The following is a 17,960-nucleotide window of genomic DNA, read 5'->3' as shown; positions in this document are numbered from 1 at the left end:
ATATAAAGCTTTTCCCTTCGCTACCAGGGTTGTAAATGCTGATGTTAGACTCTAGGTATCAGGTCTGAATATTTGCCAAGACTGTCATAAAGCTCATCAACAGGATGAGCAAGAACCTCATGAATATTTGTGTGATGCCATTAGACAGTCAAATGAACCCCAGGGACAGAGGGAAAGCTGCAGAAATCCTCAAGGCAGGGATGTTTCCTTGCTTCATGTTCTCTGTGTGTGTCTGTAGCAACTGCAATATGACAGGACCTTTCCTCACATACTTCTTTCTATGCAGTGGCCAGATGTCATTAAAATGAGTTTTGATCAGTTGAATTTTCTTTTATCCGAGTTCAACAGGGTTCCATGAAATTCCTTTTTGTGTATGGATGAAGGAATTTGGACCTGCTGATTTATTCTCCCTTGTAAGGTTACCCTGGTGCAAGGTGTTTTAAAAATTGGGCCTGTGGCCGTGGATAGAATTTAACTATAATTAGAGCAGATCTCTTTTGTGAAAAGGTCACAGCCTCATAGCATGGGATTGGAACTTTACTTGTTATTTTTAATTCATAAATAACAGGGCAAGTAGTTTTCTGTTTCTTCCTTCATCTTTCTACAGTTTTACTTACTCCTCTTACGAGGCACAACAGCAAATGGTGAGCCAAGTTCCAGCTGTATTTACCATCTGGCAACCTCATTTATCATAGCACAATAGCACAAGCACTTGCAAAAGGCAGATTTTTTTCTGCACTCCAGATCATGGAATAAATATATTATATTTCATCTGCTTCTGTTAAGGTGTCTCAGAATAGCTTCTTCAAAAGAAAGGGCTCTTTGTTCACTTGGAGGTTCACAAAGCAGAGTACAAGATGAAAATAAAAGGCATATGTGTATGTTGGGCTTTTCCTGTACTCTGTGTTTCCTAGGAAGCTTCAGTGATTTCCACTGAGCTCTGTCATTTCCTGCTCTGCATCAGGTGAAATGACTCTACAAGTAGGTAGGTCTTACCAAATCAAAAGCTGTTCCAATACATTTCATTTTTTTTCAAGGTTGTTGGTCCCCCCTCCCGAAAAAAAAGTATGTTTTAGTTTAAGAAAAGTATTTTATTCAATGTAAATCCAGACTCTTTACTTAGGCTTCGAATCTTAAAACCACTTAAAATATCAAAGGAATCTCTAAAAGTGAAGATGGTTTAAGAGCAATGAAATGATGGTTTGTTTTAATATTTTCGGTGCTGCTTTTTTTTCCTGTCATGTGCATGTGGGCATTTGTTTATTCTTTAATTCATCTGACCCTCTTTGGTGAAATGGCAGTATATTTTTTACCCTTTGAGGAAGAGCAGTAATATCCTGCTTTGAACTTTCCCTGAGTTTCTTCCACTCCTGCTGATGTCTGCTGATACTCCCACAGCATCTTCTGCAACCCACTGAGAAAGGATGATTTCATATCACCCTTTGAAGAAGGTTTCGCTGGGAGAAGGATGCTATTGAACACACAAAAGCAGAGACAGTCAATACTTTCATCTTTTCAGAGCACACAATGTGTGTGGTTCAGATCCCACCCGGCTTTTCCAGCGTGTGGATCCCTGCAGGAGTGCTGCTCCTGAACTCCCTGGTGACATCCCCAGCAAAGTGGGAAAAGCCATGTATGCAACCCACTTGGTGCTGTCCTCATTTTCCCTTGTAATTCAGAGGCACAAGGAGTAATGATTGACTCAAGCGAGTCATTTGAAGCATTCTGCACCCAACCAGGGGTTCCTGTGAGGAGGTGCTGCAGCCTAAAACATGTTAATCAATGGAGGCATGCAGAAGTGATGAGCTACATTAAAACACAAATGTGTAACAATGAACCCAGAAAGGCTGCTCAAAGGGCATGAGTGCAGCTGCATGATGGAGGAAAAAATCAGCTTGTCCCTGTCCCTGTCAGTGTCTCTTGACATTACCAATGTTCTCCTGAAAATCTATTTATGCAGCTCCTTTTGTACCTCTTGCTCTGATTAAACACACCGCTGCTCACCTGAATTACAGCTTTTGTTTGCTGAGTTTTGCCAGTGTTTGCAGAAAGCTTACAGTGAAGGGATGAGATGGAGAGGACACAACAGGAGTATCTCTGTGAAAGCAGGACATTAAAGTCACAAGTTTGTGTTAATTCTGATGTGCAGGGTTTTAAAGTGTTTTCAGTGGGTCACTGGTGAGTTTTTCCTTCCTGCCTCAGCCCCTGGCTATTTAGTATAGGGTGCATTAGCAAAGCAAGATGATTCTGTCTCAGCTATTAATTCCTTTGCCTCAGTGCTGGATTTCTGCACTCGTAAGGGAATTGGAATTATTTCAGTAATAAAAGAGATAGTGGCTTTTTCTGCATGATTAATTCCAATCATGTGAGGCTGACCTCTGCCTTTTACCTGTCTTGCCATAAGTTTCCTTATTTCTGCTGACAGCATTTTTCTGTCCAAGATAGATATGTTTCTTTTCTTTTTCCTGTATGATGAGGGAACACTGTCTGACACTCTCAGGAATTTCCTGGGGTTTTGTCATCTTTGTAGCTTACCTGTTAGGTGCCACAGGATAAGAGAGATGCCTGTTAGGTAGGGACCATGGGGTGTTTCAGGCAGGGGGTTTAAGTAGTGCCTAACCACTGACAGCTTAGGCAGCTGCAGTGCTAACACTGAACAGCAGCAGTGACCAGGGTCCTTGTCACAGACTCTTTCTGTGTCCAATATAATGGAAAATAAAAAATGAAAGTCTCTTACAGTGTTTTCTACCAGAGATAACTCTCTATTTCTATACAACAATAGAGAGAGAAAGGTACTTTATTGTCTATGTAGTGAAACTCATTTTTGAACAAGGATGCTGAGGAAAAAATCTCACTCTGCCATGAGCTGTAAAGCTTTTCCATAATGCATATACATGACAAGCTACAAGAAAGAGCTGTCATACATCAAATTAGATAGCAATGTGAAAGAGTTATCATTCAATGTGATATCCACAGTGGTCTCTGTGTATGTCTATGTGTAAAACAGTTCCTTTGGGCCCCTTCAATTCCCACTGAAGGCTTTGAGAGATTTATTTCCATATTCTAGACAAATATTCAACTCATTTAATCTCCTGTAACACAGAACTGTGGCTTTTGGAGGTGTCATTACTTTCCTGTGTCTTTCAGTGGCTCTCAAACATGCCACTTTGACAGCTTCATTATTTGAGCTGTTCAGATTGATGTGTGGGTTTATTTATTTATTTCTTCAGCCTTTTTTAACTTAAAAAAAAAATAAATTTGCAACTTGCTGGAGGGAAGGACAATTTTTTTCCTAAATCAGAGACACACGCATGGTATAAGGAAAAATCACTGCCATCTACTGGGATCCCTGTGCCATGGGACCAGAAAAGCTCCCACTGTGGCTTCTGAATGTAGAAGCACTGGAAAACACTTTGCTTGAGCTGCCCAGATCCTGATGCATTACCTTTATCAGCTTGGAGGGGATTCACTCTGTCCATGAGATAAAGCACTTAATGCTTTTAAATGGCTCTTTCTGGACTCACACAATCCCCTCCACTGCCAGTGCATCCATTTCAATCAGCAATATCTTTCCCTTCTGCACAGCCCCAGCCACAGCAGTCTTGTTGCAAAGCTTTCTGCCTTTCTCTTCATCTGAGCTGCAGCACAGAGGAAGCCACAGTTTGTCCCTAAAAGCTTCCTAGTCTGATTTTTCAGTAATGCAGAAAGGAAAATAGCATTTAATGGGAAGTTTGAAAAAGCATAGCAGCATTTCGGCATCAGAAATTCAACATATCTCCAGTTTTCATTACAGTTTGAAGCATTTTGCCTCAAAGCTTTTGTCCCGAACTCTATTCTTTTCTGTTCCTATGACACTAAGCAAAGTATTAGTGTAATTTTAACTTGATGTAAGTGCCCATTCCCAGAGAAGAGAGGAAGTTGAACGGCTCTGTAATGTCTCTGATGAGATCTAAGATCAATTTCTGAAATGTTGATAGAGAGAAGGTTGGTGTTGTCCAAGAGTCCACTCCCACGAGACCCCACATGGAGTACTGCATCCAGCACTGGAGCCCCCAACACAAGTGGAGGTGGAGGCCACAAAGATGCTTCAAGGGTTGGAGCAGCTCTGCTATGGAGATAGGTTGGGAGAAGAGAAGGCTCTGGGGATGTCTTAGGGCAGCTCCAGTGCCTAAAGGAGCTACAAGAAACCTGGAGATGAGCTTTGGACAAGGGCCTGTAGGGACATGACAAGGGGAATGGCTTTAACCCAACAGAGGAGAGATTGAGATGAGCTCTGAGGCAGAAGCTCTTCCCTGGGAGGGTGCTGAGGCGCTGGCACAGGGTGCCCAGAGAAGCTGTGGCTGCCCCATCCCTGGCAGTGTTCAAGGCAGGTTGGACACAGGGGCTTGGAGCAACCTGCTCTAGTGGAAGGTGTCCCTGCCCATGGCAGGGGTTGGAGCTGGGTGAGCTTTAAGGTCCCTTCTAACCCAAAGCATTCTAGGATTCTATGAATATCTGATGGAGCAAACATAATGAAAAACGGTACTGCTTGCTGTAAGCAAACAACAGATCAAAACTCATTCATGCTCTTATCTTTCCTATCTGTTCTTATTTTTCCCTCATTTTAGTAACTGGAGTAAGATGAACACCATAAAGGCTCTATGGCATACTGCCAATCTTTATTGCCTTGCACAAGGTAAATTGTTTCACTGAACTTAGTCTTATGGCAATTCCTTCTTAATTTTCTTATGTTTGTATTTTCATTGTAGCTGTTCCCAGACAGAGGGGAAAAATTGAACATATTCAAAGGTCTGATGAATTCTGTGAAATGTCAACCAGCAAAAGTCTACAACTGTCTGATGGCCGAGGCCAACTCAATTCTTTTGTCTGAATCAATTCTTGTAATTCAATGAACAATTAGAAGGGCAGGCAGAAGCCTGGCAGTTGCTTTGACCCTTACCCTCAGAAGACTGCACATCTACCAGTGCAATTTTCCTTTCCATGTTGAATTCATCATATCTGAAAATGAAATTTACAAAGGGAATCAATTCTGTGCTTTGCTTCCTTTCACTTCATCTTTCTGTCCCTTTGCCAGAAAGATAATGAGCCCTAGCAACAATAGTGCAAACATAAACACTGGGCATTAGGAAATGCTTCCTTGGAAGACTGCTGTCATCACCTTCACCTTAAACTTTAAATGCTCAGATGGGCTGGGACTGATGATTTATAGAATATCTTTTTAGAAAGCTTTCTTCTTTTTTTTTTGCTTGAAAGCAGCTTATAAGAAAGTGTATTAAAATGTTAATATTTCCAGGAAAAGATTCTGAAGACAAAAGAGGCTAAAAGCACCTATCAAATTTCTTCACTCTGATAGATTTATTCAGTGGAAGGGGTAAAGTCTTATTTTGTATTTTGTTCTTTTTGAGCAATGCAGACCCCAAAGCATAATTCATCTGAAGAAGCACATTTTAAATAGCTGCTAATGTGCTGTTACAGAAGGAAATGTGCTATTCCATGGCAATCCTCATTACTGTGCAACTGTATTTCATTCTGCACTAGCAATGAACTGATCATTTAAACTTGCAGTTATGGTTTCGTTATTATGCAAACATCTAGAAAAGAGTCCATTAAATTCACTATTTGATCATCGGTTCATAGATAGTGAAGATGAAAGCACAGTTCAAATATTCTCTTCTTTTCAGTCCCAATAAAACTACAGGCTACAACTGAAATTCCCCTGGCTGCTTGTGCCCTAAGGGCTGAAGCTGGGCAATGGGGGAGCTGCCAGATGTGGTCTGTGTCCACCTTGCCAGGCAGGGGCAACAGCAGCCACAAAGCCCCCTCCTAGCCTCTGCTTTCTTTCTCTCTCCCTCTCTCTTCCCCCTTCATCCTCCTCCTCACCTCCAGAAGTGCTTTTTGAAATAGTGGAGGGTTTTACATTTCCCTCCCAAGAACATTTATTCAGACATACAACTCATAAATGAAACACTGGGTTCAGCTAGTGCAATCAGCTGCTTTAGCAACTTATTTATTTTTTGCCTTTTCTTTCAGTTTTTTTTTTGCTTTTTAATTATCTTCCTTTGTGAATAAGAATAATCACATTCTAAATTCAATCACCCTGAAGAACAATATGAAATAAAGAAGTTTAATGTTTTATTATAAAACTCTTCCAGGGGATCCAGTGGTTCTGTAATTTTACTATTAAGAAATTGCCCTTTTCAGTTGTCTGCTGCTCCCCTTTTCTTTTTCCTCTGAACAATAAACTGAAGAACATTCTCAGTTGCAGGGTACAAAACATGTACTTTCTGTACCAGAGCACCACAGCCTTTCTTTCTGGTTTTGAATTTGTCATTTTGTCTGATCAATAAAGAAAGAGCTGTCATTTTTTGAAAGGAACTCTGAGGTAAAGCATTCAAAGTAGGAGAATATCAGCCAGACTTCTTACAATTTACAGGAGAAGGAGAATTGGGCGGAATGGTTCGCTTTGGGTCCATATGCAGTGAATAGAACAGTATCATACTAGTGCTGTGTTGAACTAGTATTTCAATGGCCTATTTAGCAAGTTATCAGAGGTTTCTTTCAGCTTGACATCAAAGTGCCTCTCTGTTCCTCTTCTGAATCTCCATGTAGACTGTCTTACTTCCAGAAGTACTTTGCCCACAGAGGTACTTTGTCAGTGATGGCCACTGATGGATGCTGGGTTTTGGTCTAGGCCATCTCCTGTCTAACAAAACACTTATCTAGAGAAGGCAAGAAGCAGGAGTCAAACACCTTCTGCCAAGTCCCTGGGGATTTTGGGTGCCTGCTTTGCAGTTTTCTGCTTGTGAAACCATAAGCTATGTTGGAAAACTGTCTTGTTCTGCTGGCAATTTCAGCAGGTTATTCACTGAAATCTCATCCTCTTCAGACAATGCTACTGATATTTCTGTTTCTCTTACAGTTTGTTGCTCATCCCAACTGCCAGCAGCAATTGCTCACCATGTGGTATGAAAACCTCTCAGGCTTACGGCAACAATCTATAGCTGTGAAGTTCTTGGCCGTCTTTGGGGTCTCCATTGGCCTGCCCTTCCTTGCCATAGCCTACTGGATTGCTCCCTGCAGCAAGGTACAAACTCACTAAGGTGCATGGTTTTTATGGTACGAATGAAGTCACATACTTTCCTGTAACACGATTAGGAAGTGATTCATGCTATCCTCTAAGATTGCCCCAGAGGAAAGAAAGATTGAGATGTTGATTGATATACATAAATGGAGCTATTAGACATGGTTTGAGGTTCATATTTATGTGTAAAATAGGGGGGGGGGGGGAAGAAGGTAAGACAATGAGTGACAAGAATAGGAGCAAGGAGATAACAACATGAAAAAGAAACAGAAAAACCACCAAAATGGGAAATAACTAAAGGAGAAGATTTTTATTGCCCTTTTAGTTAACTCTGATGTTTAAACTCTCATTCCTTCTATATACTTTTTTTTAAGGTTCCTCCCTTACACAAGGCTCCTTTCTCCCTTTTCCTTCTTCTTTCTGATCTTGTATTTTTAGTTACTAGAGCATTATGATGGCACACATGCCTGAAACTTTGGCAAGCCCCAGGGGACTGCTTAGTGCTGCAGAGAAGACTAGACTTAATCATACAATCTTTATGGTTTTGAGGGAAAAGATGATGAGACTTGGAAAACTGCCATGTACTTAAATATGGCTGTGCTACAGCTCACTGCATCAGATGGAGCAGAAAAGTTTTGCCAAGACCTAGAGGCCAAAGAACCAGAGCCAACTATTACTTTAGTTAAAAGCTTGAGTGGTCTGTGGTATGAAATCTATAGTGAGGTTTCCATCCTGAAATAGTCTGTTCTTCAGGATAAATAGGTGTGTGGCTGAGTGATACTACTCTTGCTACAGAAGGATGGGGAGGCAGGGTAGATCATTTTGCATTCAGCAATAGCCAGCAACATCATCCATTACAGTGTAGAGTTTTTTGAGGCTTATCAGAGGTACTTAAATTTGATAAAAATGACCCCTGGTGCTGGTAAATGTATTCAGGATTGAAAGCATTTTCTTCCATTTCTTTTAAAAGCCAGCGGGGAATCCTTTCTAAATTTGTCCAAGAAATTATAGATCCACAGATGGGTATTAAAGAAAGACCATAATTTGAAAAGATTTATGTTAGTGCAATCAGAAAAACCTTCTGAAAACAGTCTTGCAGAACATCTGATGTAATAAAATATGCTTAAGGCTGGTCTATTCCAAAATATCTCCAAGAAAAGTACTTTCATTTAGAGTAATTGAGTTTGCAACTGAGCTTGTAACTCCTGTTTTGCACAAGGATGTCTTCATTAAAACCGGTTTTAGTGTCAGTGGTTCATTCACCTCTGGATGCATAAACTGCTGAAAAGACCTGCAGAGTGTCAGCCCATCCTCTCCTGAAAATACCTGTGATGACTCAAGCATCTCGTGGAGACCATGTCTATGAAATGCTTGATATGTTGGTTTCACTGCTGATCAAAATAGAGAAGACAGAGAATGGAAAAATTGCACCGTCTGCTGCCCAAAAATATAATAGCAAGAGCAAGTGAGACTGGACTGTGCAGAGCTTCGAGAACAACTTCCCTTTCTGGCCAGTTGAAGGGCACATTCAAATGTTACAGCACTGGCAGAGGTTGCTTATACACAGCTCTTACTGCCTGGTTGTTCATGTAGCCATGCTGGGGATTTATGGAGTGTAACTCTTGCTGTGGCAGATGCAGCACTATTTAAGCACCAGAAGTTTAATAGTTCACTCCACCTAAAGGTGTACCCCTGTCTTTCTACTCTGGGTGTTTTCCTCCCCATTTAAGCTACATAAAATTAGTACAATATTCTTCATTCTTCTGCTATGAGCATAGTATTGAAAATATTAATGTCTTTTTTCTTTATGATGCTTTTATCTTTATTTGTTCCTGTCTTTTGGAATAATCTGCATTTGGAAAACTGTGTTTCAATATCCCATTTTATATATTTTCGTTTTGACATGTCTGCATATTCCACTATTTTCCTGCAATACAGATATGATACTAAGTCATGAAATGGGCTATTCTTTTAAGAATGAACCTGTATATTCAGTGTCAGTATTTCTGTCTTAAGAGTTACAGGCAGGCACTTCCCTGCAATCCTGATTTGATGGAAGATGATATTTTGATTATTAATAGTAATTGAGAAATTGATACATCCAAGTAGTTACACATCTTGAGTGTAACAGTATCATGTTGCTTGAAAAATACATCTTATTGTCATAAAGCATTAGGCTGACTGGAGGAATTGATGCTCCGTTAATTTGGTACAGAATATTCTAGTCATACACATCCTGTAGCTCTTTGCTAAAAATCAGATTTCTAAGAAGATACTGAAAAGCATCAGCTCAAGAAAAAATTGTAAGCTTTCCACAGTAATAAAGGGAATAAAATGCTGATGTAATGCTGACTAAATGCAGACTTTTGTTAAATGAGTAGAGAACTGAGGGAAATTACCCACAAAATTCATTTGGTCTTGTAATGTATGGGATTATTTCTCTGATAACTGGGGCTATGCTACTTTAGCGTCAGGTCTCTTTTTAAAGTTTCTATAGACAGCAAAAAATTAATTATTTGGAGACAATTCATAGTTCAATAGCCAGTGCTTTTTCTTATCTAGTGAATTCAGGGTAGAAATGAGTCCCATACAGATTACAAATTCACTTTCTTAAACCTTTGCTGGTAAAGACCCATATGCCCATAGTTATCCCACTTTACTCTTGCAATTTGAACTCTCTCAGACAGGAAAATATCTGAGATGATGATGTATGGGATATTGTTCAAGCACATCCCATCAGCTCTGCACTGGAAATGTAAGTTCTGCTACTGAGCGTAAATCTACCCAACACCAGCCATAAAAAGCTGTTGAGAACTAACACGACACCAAGGTTTACAGCAGAGGAGTGAACCAGCACCAGAAGTGTTGGGATTGGTTTAACACACTTCATTTACTCCTACATCTGCCATAATATTCCTAAAGAAAATTAAAGAAACTTGGTGCTTGATTCAGTGTGATACCTACTTACTTAAACACATCCTTATTGGCCTCAGAAAAAAGCAAGCATGTTAATAAAGGGGTTTATTATTAAGTCAATAGATACTAAGTAGATTTTAAGGATATTGTGTCATCGATGGAAATGAATCAATGAGTAATATAGTGCAAAAATGTCTCATTTGTTTTGAGGTGGTTTTGGAAAGGACACATACAGGAAGGCACTTCCAATCTATTGTGTCCAACACTGCAGGCATCAGTCCTTGAGCTCCTAAAAATGCTTATACTCTGACATCTTTCTGGAGTAATGTTTTCTTAGATCACAGAAAATGTAAAATGAGAAGAGTGTTATTGAAATTAATTAACAAAGAAAGCTTTTCAAGAAGAATGGAACCAATATTAGCTGTAGTGAAGGGATCTGCTGCTCTGATTCTTGGCTTAATGTCTTGAAATAAATCCTTGTGTTCCAGAGAGTGAATCTTCAGCGTTCGTAGTAATTACAAGAGAAGACTGTCATACCAAAGCATATTACACACATTACTAAAGAATACTTAAGCAGAAGGCTATTTCCTACACATTGTTAATGAACCAAGAATTCAGCATTAATAAAATATTCTAATATGTAACACTGATGTAAGGACAAGAAGAGGGCCCATCATTAGGATATATATTGACACACATGAGTACCTCCATATAACATGTATACACGCAAACATGTCTCTTGGATAAATGTCCTGTCTATTCTTTTTCCACTTGCCATATGGCCGGGACAATTAGATATTGTATTTGTTTATAAAGGAGCAATGTAAGATACTGCCATGCACAGAAAATTATCCAAGGGGCATGATTTAAACTGCAATGCATAATGTCTAGTAATAGCAAAGAACAACTTGAACAAATCAAAGCCCCATTTAGTTCATGATCTGGAAATCATTTCTGAATCCAAATGGTTCCAACTTTTATAGAAAAAACCTTCCAGGAGGTAGATAAAGGGGAAAAAAGATCTTATGTCATGTTTGTTTCATTGCAGCTGGGACGGACCCTCCGAAGTCCTTTCATGAAGTTTGTGGCACATGCAGTTTCTTTCACAATCTTCCTTGGACTGTTAGTAGTGAATGCATCAGATCGGTTTGAAGGAGTGAAAAATCTCCCAAACGAGACCATCACGGATCATCCGAAACAAATATTTAGAGTCAAAACAACTCAATTCTCATGGACAGAATTGCTGATCATGAAGTGGGTATTGGGTAAGCAAAACCAAAATGTCTACAAGTCCTCCAAGATCAAGGAAGACTTTGATCTTGGTCACTGCTTTTGAAAATTATGCTTTTGAATGATGCTTAGCAAATTCTCGCTTTCCTGATTTTCCATGTTGAATGCTACAAATGATGTTTGTTTACCTCTATGGGTTTAATCATTGCATCTTGAAGAAGGTAATATAGCCACAGAAATTCATAGCTTCTCTATAGGACATTACTCCATCAAAAATGAGCAGAATGAAATGTGTCCACTGGGATGTGGGTGACCACCAGCCTCTCTTATTTCCCTGCCATGACATACTTTTATATGAACAATGAATGAACCTCAGTGAACCAAAGAACCTCAGTTTTTTCATCTGCAAAATGAATATTTACTTTCTTGTAAGCTTTTTATGTCCTTATAATGAACTCTGAGATCTCGTGATGAAAGCTGCTAGGTGTGTAAGAGTTGGATTTTATGAAATCCATTGTATGTATTGTCACTGGTGAGGGGACAGCACAGCATTCACATCTTTTAAAAGAAATTCAGTTATCTGGCAATTATAAACTAGAGCTTCATGTGGATGAACCCTTCAAGTGCAAAAGTATGTCACACTTCCAGGGAGTTTTAGGCAAATTCAGATACATTAATTTTCCTATAGGCATAATTTATTCCTGGCAGGTCAGCTATCTTGAACCACTCATCTAAACAAGCTCAGAAGGATTTATTGTGAAATTGAGCCTATCAACTCTGCAGAATCTTTGTCTACCTCTTCTGCATCTATTTTTACTCACCACCATGATTTTGATTCTCTTCTTGCAGCAAATTCCACTGTTCCATAAATACTGATAGCATTAAACTTCCCTGAAAAATAGGATAAGGCTGCTCTATCTGATGGCTTCCTAGCCACCATTTCTTTGTTCCCTGTCCCCACAATAATCAGAATCCCATACAGGATATTAGGCTAGAAAATACTGAATAGATGCCAGGCTGGATAGAGTAAGTCTGTAAGATATATTTTAAAAATGATACTAAAACAGTTGGACCACGGTGATTAGATTTCAGACTAGATATTCTTTTCTTATAGGCACTGGATATCTGTCGGCCTGGTAAGCTCCTGAGAGATGAAGAAGAAGACATTTAATTTAAAGCTAAGGTTTCTGCTTTTTTGAGAGAGGAAAGGTGATTCATTGTACAGATTGCGGAGTATAATGAGATTTTCTAATGACTGCCTGCATAAGCTCTGGCAATATTCTCTGGCCATTTTACCTGTCTGCCTACGTAAAGCTTCAAATAATGTTTCAGCAATGCTGTGGTGAAAGATTGATGCATGTGCCTTGCAGATAGCTGTCACCGGGGCTTGGCCATTTGATGAGCCCCATATGTGACGCTGACCTTAAAGGACTGTAAAAGCACTAAAGCAGGAGGAATACCCAGCCTTTTGGTGCAAAAATCTTACAGGTGTTATAAATATGTGTATAGAAGTAGAAATATAATTAAAATAAATGCTATAAAGAAATATCACAGGTAAAGCTGCCAAGATATTATTTTCCAAAAAGTGGCAAATAGAGGTAGACAGTAAGTTTATGTTAAAGTATAATAAATCTTAACTCTTGTGCACTAAATACACGTAGCTGTATTTAAGCCTACCTAACAAAACCTGCAGTAGCTGTATCCAGACTCAAGAGTGTATGTGTGCTGCCTACATTTTGTTTCATAGTATGATCAAAAAGTGGTGTTTTATTTATTCTCAGGGATTCTTGTAAATCCCTTCCTTCTGTTCCTCTTCTTTCTCTTTCCTCCTTCATACTGTGGCAGCAATGATAAATGCTGATGACACATTACTGGTTCCAACAATAGCAGACCATTTTTGAGAAATTAGCTTACAGGTCCCTGATCTTGGTTCTTTTTTGGGGAGAAAATTGGCTGCCTGAGTTATCTGGCTGTCAACCGTGAAATTATGATGCATGTTCAGAACAGCGTTATTAGAGGAGAATGTGTTACATTAGCATAGCATAGCGTGGCCACAAGCAAGCACAACCTGTGATAGCAGTCCCTGCTATTAATTTTGCTGGAGATATGAAAGTTGATCCATGTGAACATGTCTTAAGAGAAAACTACCAGTAGGAGCATTTCAGACTGGGATTATGCAAACCGATACCATTGCCATTTCCTGCTCGCAACTACTTCTAATAGAGGCAGGTAATGGAGTAAAGCGAGCTGGGGCAGTGACTTTCAGCCAGGCAAGCAGTTCATCCTGCTCCAATAATCCATATAAGAGGCTTTACTTTCCATTAGCCTGCACATCCAAAATGGCTGTAGAGCATTGTTGGATCAGGCAGGTAGTGCTGGTAGCACGTTTAACATCCCCATGAGCAGTCAGATAGCATTTTAGGTGGGAGAATGCCTTTATGGTCTCACTCCTCTTTGTTATGAAAGACCATCCAAGAGCTATAGATTATAAACCTGTTAGTGCAGAGAAAAAGCATTCTATGATGCTCTGAGATGAGAACTTGCCCCTTTGTACATGGGGCACAGAAATTTCAGCTAAAGCCTCTGTGTATGCCTTGGCTACCTCTTCCTTTCTCTTCCCTGCAAGTCAGGAATGCTGTGATTTTCCTTGTGCACAATAGGGACAAAAGTGTGCACTGGAAGCATGGAGGTTTAATTTAGAGAGACAAAATCCCCACTGCACAAGCAGCCAAGGTAACAGTTAAGCTCTGGATAGACAAAATCTGAGCACAAATCTCTCTCTTAACCCAACAGCCTTTGGTGGATCCAGGAAGGCTTAAAATCAGCTCTGCAACATCATCTGCTCATGATTTATGTACCAGGCGAGTGAACATAAAAATCTGACAAACTGTTCCTTTTTGTGCACGGGTGGTGAACGGTACTTATGGAAACCCATTTTTCTTCCAGACAGGCCATGCCTGTAGCTTGACTCTCTGTTGTGAAAAGAGTGGTTGGGATCACTCAAAGAATCACCATCAGGGATATCAGCAAAGTGATTTTAATAGAAATGTATAAAAGTGTGATTCAACACAGTTCAATGGCAAGGTTCCCTCTACTACATACCAAAAGAAATGGTGTCAGAATTGACAACGATTTAAACAGTCAGGCTAAAGTGGTTTATACAGAAGTGCCTAAAGTGATGTGAACAGAAACTGGGGATATAAAGGAATAAGGAAGATTCTTCCATTGAGTCCCGAGGTTCAGAATAGACCCCCTTGCTTTCTAATCTCCTGACAGAATGTAGGTGCAGTTGGATCTAGTCTTAGTCTCAGCCTTGGTCAGTAGTATTCATCTAGAGGATTACAAGTGCCGTTTAGCAGCAGTTTGCAGTATTTAGGTGAATCACAAGATTTCTGACAACATTTGATTATTACAGTTAATATACACAATTACACACTTGCTATTAAATACGTAAACCAAGACACACAGATATATATACGCACACACGTATGTATGCTTATAAATATTGTGTGTGTCTACCTCGGGGAAACGACCTCTCCCAGAGGGAGAGGTCCCCATTGGGACCTCAGAAACAGCGTATTGGAATGTAATCACATCCTAGCAAATCTGCTTTCTCTAGTTGCAGTCCTTTATTTTTCACCTCTCATCTTAAGTCCCATCCCCTGAATTTCAGCTTCTTTTTCTCTTCTCATTTTTACTTGAAGAGAAGTTTTGTATTACTCTCTCACAATGTATATACAATTACCCAGCACTTCTAACCAAGTAATTACTGCAACTTTTCTACTTGTCCTGAATAGACATTTTTCCATATGTATGGATAAAAAATGATTGCCACACCATTGACAAAAAGAATGATGTAAATTACAGTCCAATAGTGTGATACCTCCATGGAGTGGTTCTAATTATAGTGAGTCTACTCAGTTTTAGATGTTTCTTACTTCATTAATCTGTGACTTAGGTATATTAAGTGACTAAGATTAGAAATAAATTTGGATGGAGGAGTTAATATTTAAACCAGAAAAGACATTTTGAACACGAGTGAACAAGTGCTTTGGTGGGCAATGTTACTGTGCATGTGATATTTCCAGAAGGGCTTTAGTACCTTTGTGCAACACGCACGTGTAATGCACAGGGCGAATGGCTCCTGTGTTTCACTTCTGGAGTACTTTTTTTTAGCTAGAAATGTTTCTTTAATATTTTAAACTAGAAATGTTTCTTTAATATTTTATCCCTGCTCCAGGACAGTTCCTGAGAAACCAATTCTTCCACCTTCTCGCTTAAGCTATTTATTATTAAATCTTACTCGTGGTGAATGACAGCTTGGGATGAAGTTCCTGCTTTTAGCCTGCCAAGCACATGAGGACTCGAGGAGAAGAGCTGGGAGGCTCTTATCCTGCCCACCCTCTGGCTCTGCTCCACAATCAGCAGACCTCTGGCTCTCTCCCTAGACAGATCTATATGGGGCAGAACCTAAAGCAAGGTACATCTCCAAGGACCTGCCTGGAGATTCCAGGTCTATGGAGGGCACCCACTGTGCCTTGGCCAGTGGTGGTATCAATAGTTTAGCTTTCCTTTTTCTTTCAAATCCTTCCCCATGCACAAGGGCTGGCATCAGAAGTTCTTCATTCCTCCATCCTCCGGCTAGATCCACACTGACTTGCTTCCTTCCCTATAACCCAGTCTTCAACTGCATCTCTTGGGACACCACGTGCTTCCAGGAGCCTCTGAAGTAGCCAAGCAAATGCAATTACATGCCACGCCACGAGAGCTTCCAGCAAAGAGGATGAAGAAGAGTTCACAGAAAGGACAAGGTTGCAGGAGGCCACGTGGAAATTGGCAGGCGCTGCTCATGCTTGGTTAAATGTGAATTTTACTGCTGCTATGGAAACAGGATTCAATAGAGTGCAGGAAATATTTATCAGTGGGTTACATATTCTGATAGTTTAGCTATTCAGAAACAAGATTCTGACTCTAGAGCCCTGCTGTGATTGCAAGTGGGGAAATCTGGTGAATTTGACCTGAGCTCTGAAAAGTGCTTATATATGAGTTTTAAGAACTTCTGTCTTACCTTTTCTCTAGTCACACTGTATTTACTCGTGGATCAGATTTTTCCCTCGCAAAGATCTGTTTCCATTCTCAAAATGGACCTGCCCACTATTTTAGGGAAGGAGGAGAACATCAGCAGAGGAAGCACTACCCCCTTCAGTGGCAGAGTTTAGCAAGGAGATTTTGGGGACAAGAAAGGAAACTACATTTTTTCCAAATAGATCAGCAGTAGGATTTTCTATTGTCTTCACTATTTCTGATCTGTACTTTCTCTGACATCGCCAGAAATCTACTTTACCATTGACTCATTGAAATTTTGAAGTTTCTACCTCATATGCACAAAAGAACATGTAAGCTTTAAAGATTTTGATGATTTTGAAGAAAAGTTGATGCGAACCACTCTCAAGAAATTCAGTTTAATTGAAGAGCCATTTGCTTCTGTCTCAGAAGTTACTGTTAGCCAAGGAACAGGTCTGCCTGAATACAAAAAGCACTTTCTCTGCCTGTTAAATGTGGTTTGTCCTTTCCACAGGCATGATATGGTCAGAGTGCAAGGAGATCTGGGAAGAGGGTCCACGTGAATACGTGGTGCATCTCTGGAACCTGCTGGACTTCGGGATGCTGTCCATCTTCGTGGCATCGTTCACTGCCAGGTTCATGGCTTTTCTCAAAGCAACTGAAGCACAACAGTACGTAGATCAGTACGTTCAAGATGATGACCTCAATAATGTCACCCTTCCCCCTGAAGTTGCTTATTTTACTTATGGTAAGATGCTTTTCGCTATCTAATGCTTCCTGTTCTTTAAGGCTAATGTGTGGCAGTGCTGAAAGCAGCTTTCTTTTTGTGATATTTAGGTGGCTTTTTTCTAACTAAACCAAATTATTCTGCTTAGATCTACCCATTCCAGCCATCTTCCTAAACAGTCAGAAAAGAATTGAGATCTGAGCTTCATTCAATCTCTGATCTTATATTAAGGCCACATTCAGGTCAATCACATCCCGACAAAATAGCTTGAGCAACAAATAATCAAGAACTGAGAGGGAGTAAAATATAATTTAAATTACAGATTAATGAACCTGCTTGGCTTTCCAAACGTGAGAGGAGGGAGATGTGTGAACATACGTAGGATCTGGAGCTGCCTTTCTAGCTATTGGTGCTCTGCACCTCTGGTACATCCAACACCTGTATAATGGGAATACAAACCCCAATTACTCCTATAAGCTGCTGCTCTTCCAAGAGAAAAACTTTATTTTTGGACAGCCTATGTCATCTGCTAACATTCGGAAATGCAAGCAGTAGCATAGCCTTGACAACATTCTTTTTGATGGCTGAAATGGTTTTTCTTTGATATTTATAAATGAATAGAGCTTTGCACCCCAGTGTGGGGACTGGATTCATTGCATGCCTCTGCAAGCTTTAGATGTAAGCCTGAGCAAAATTGATGGGGATTCCCAGCAGTGTGCACAGCTGTGGGCTCAGCCTCCTGCCTGGTGTGTGCCCTCTGAAGGTAAGTAAGCTTCCCTCTTCCTGCTCAGGCAAGCAAGAGGCCACTGAGATGATGTGGCCTCTCTGTGGTTTGCTGCTGACCCATTTAAAGTGAGTTCATGACACAGAGGTGCGAAGAGTCCAGAACAGAATGTCACAACCAGATCCTGCGAATGCCTCCATCTGCTGCTTTTCCTTTGG

General features: G+C 40.1%; 1 protein-coding gene across 1 annotated transcript in view; it reads left to right on the top strand.

The window, feature by feature from the left end:
- The window catches only part of TRPC7 (transient receptor potential cation channel, subfamily C, member 7), a 65,522-nt gene that overhangs the window by 30,608 nt on the left and 16,954 nt on the right, over positions 1-17,960 (top strand). The window contains exons 3-5 of the mRNA XM_010019198.1: positions 6,920-7,084; positions 11,046-11,262; positions 16,806-17,039. Coding sequence (XP_010017500.1) covers positions 6,920-7,084; positions 11,046-11,262; positions 16,806-17,039 — 616 coding nt within the window. The remainder of the gene's footprint in view (positions 1-6,919; positions 7,085-11,045; positions 11,263-16,805; positions 17,040-17,960) is intronic.

This window comes from Nestor notabilis, unplaced genomic scaffold (assembly GCF_000696875.1).
Source record: "Nestor notabilis isolate BGI_N333 unplaced genomic scaffold, ASM69687v1 scaffold24537, whole genome shotgun sequence".
In the NCBI taxonomy this organism is placed as follows: Eukaryota; Metazoa; Chordata; class Aves; order Psittaciformes; family Psittacidae; genus Nestor; species Nestor notabilis.
Note: the sequence above shows the minus strand (reverse complement) of the source record. Positions and strands in the feature narration are given on the sequence as shown.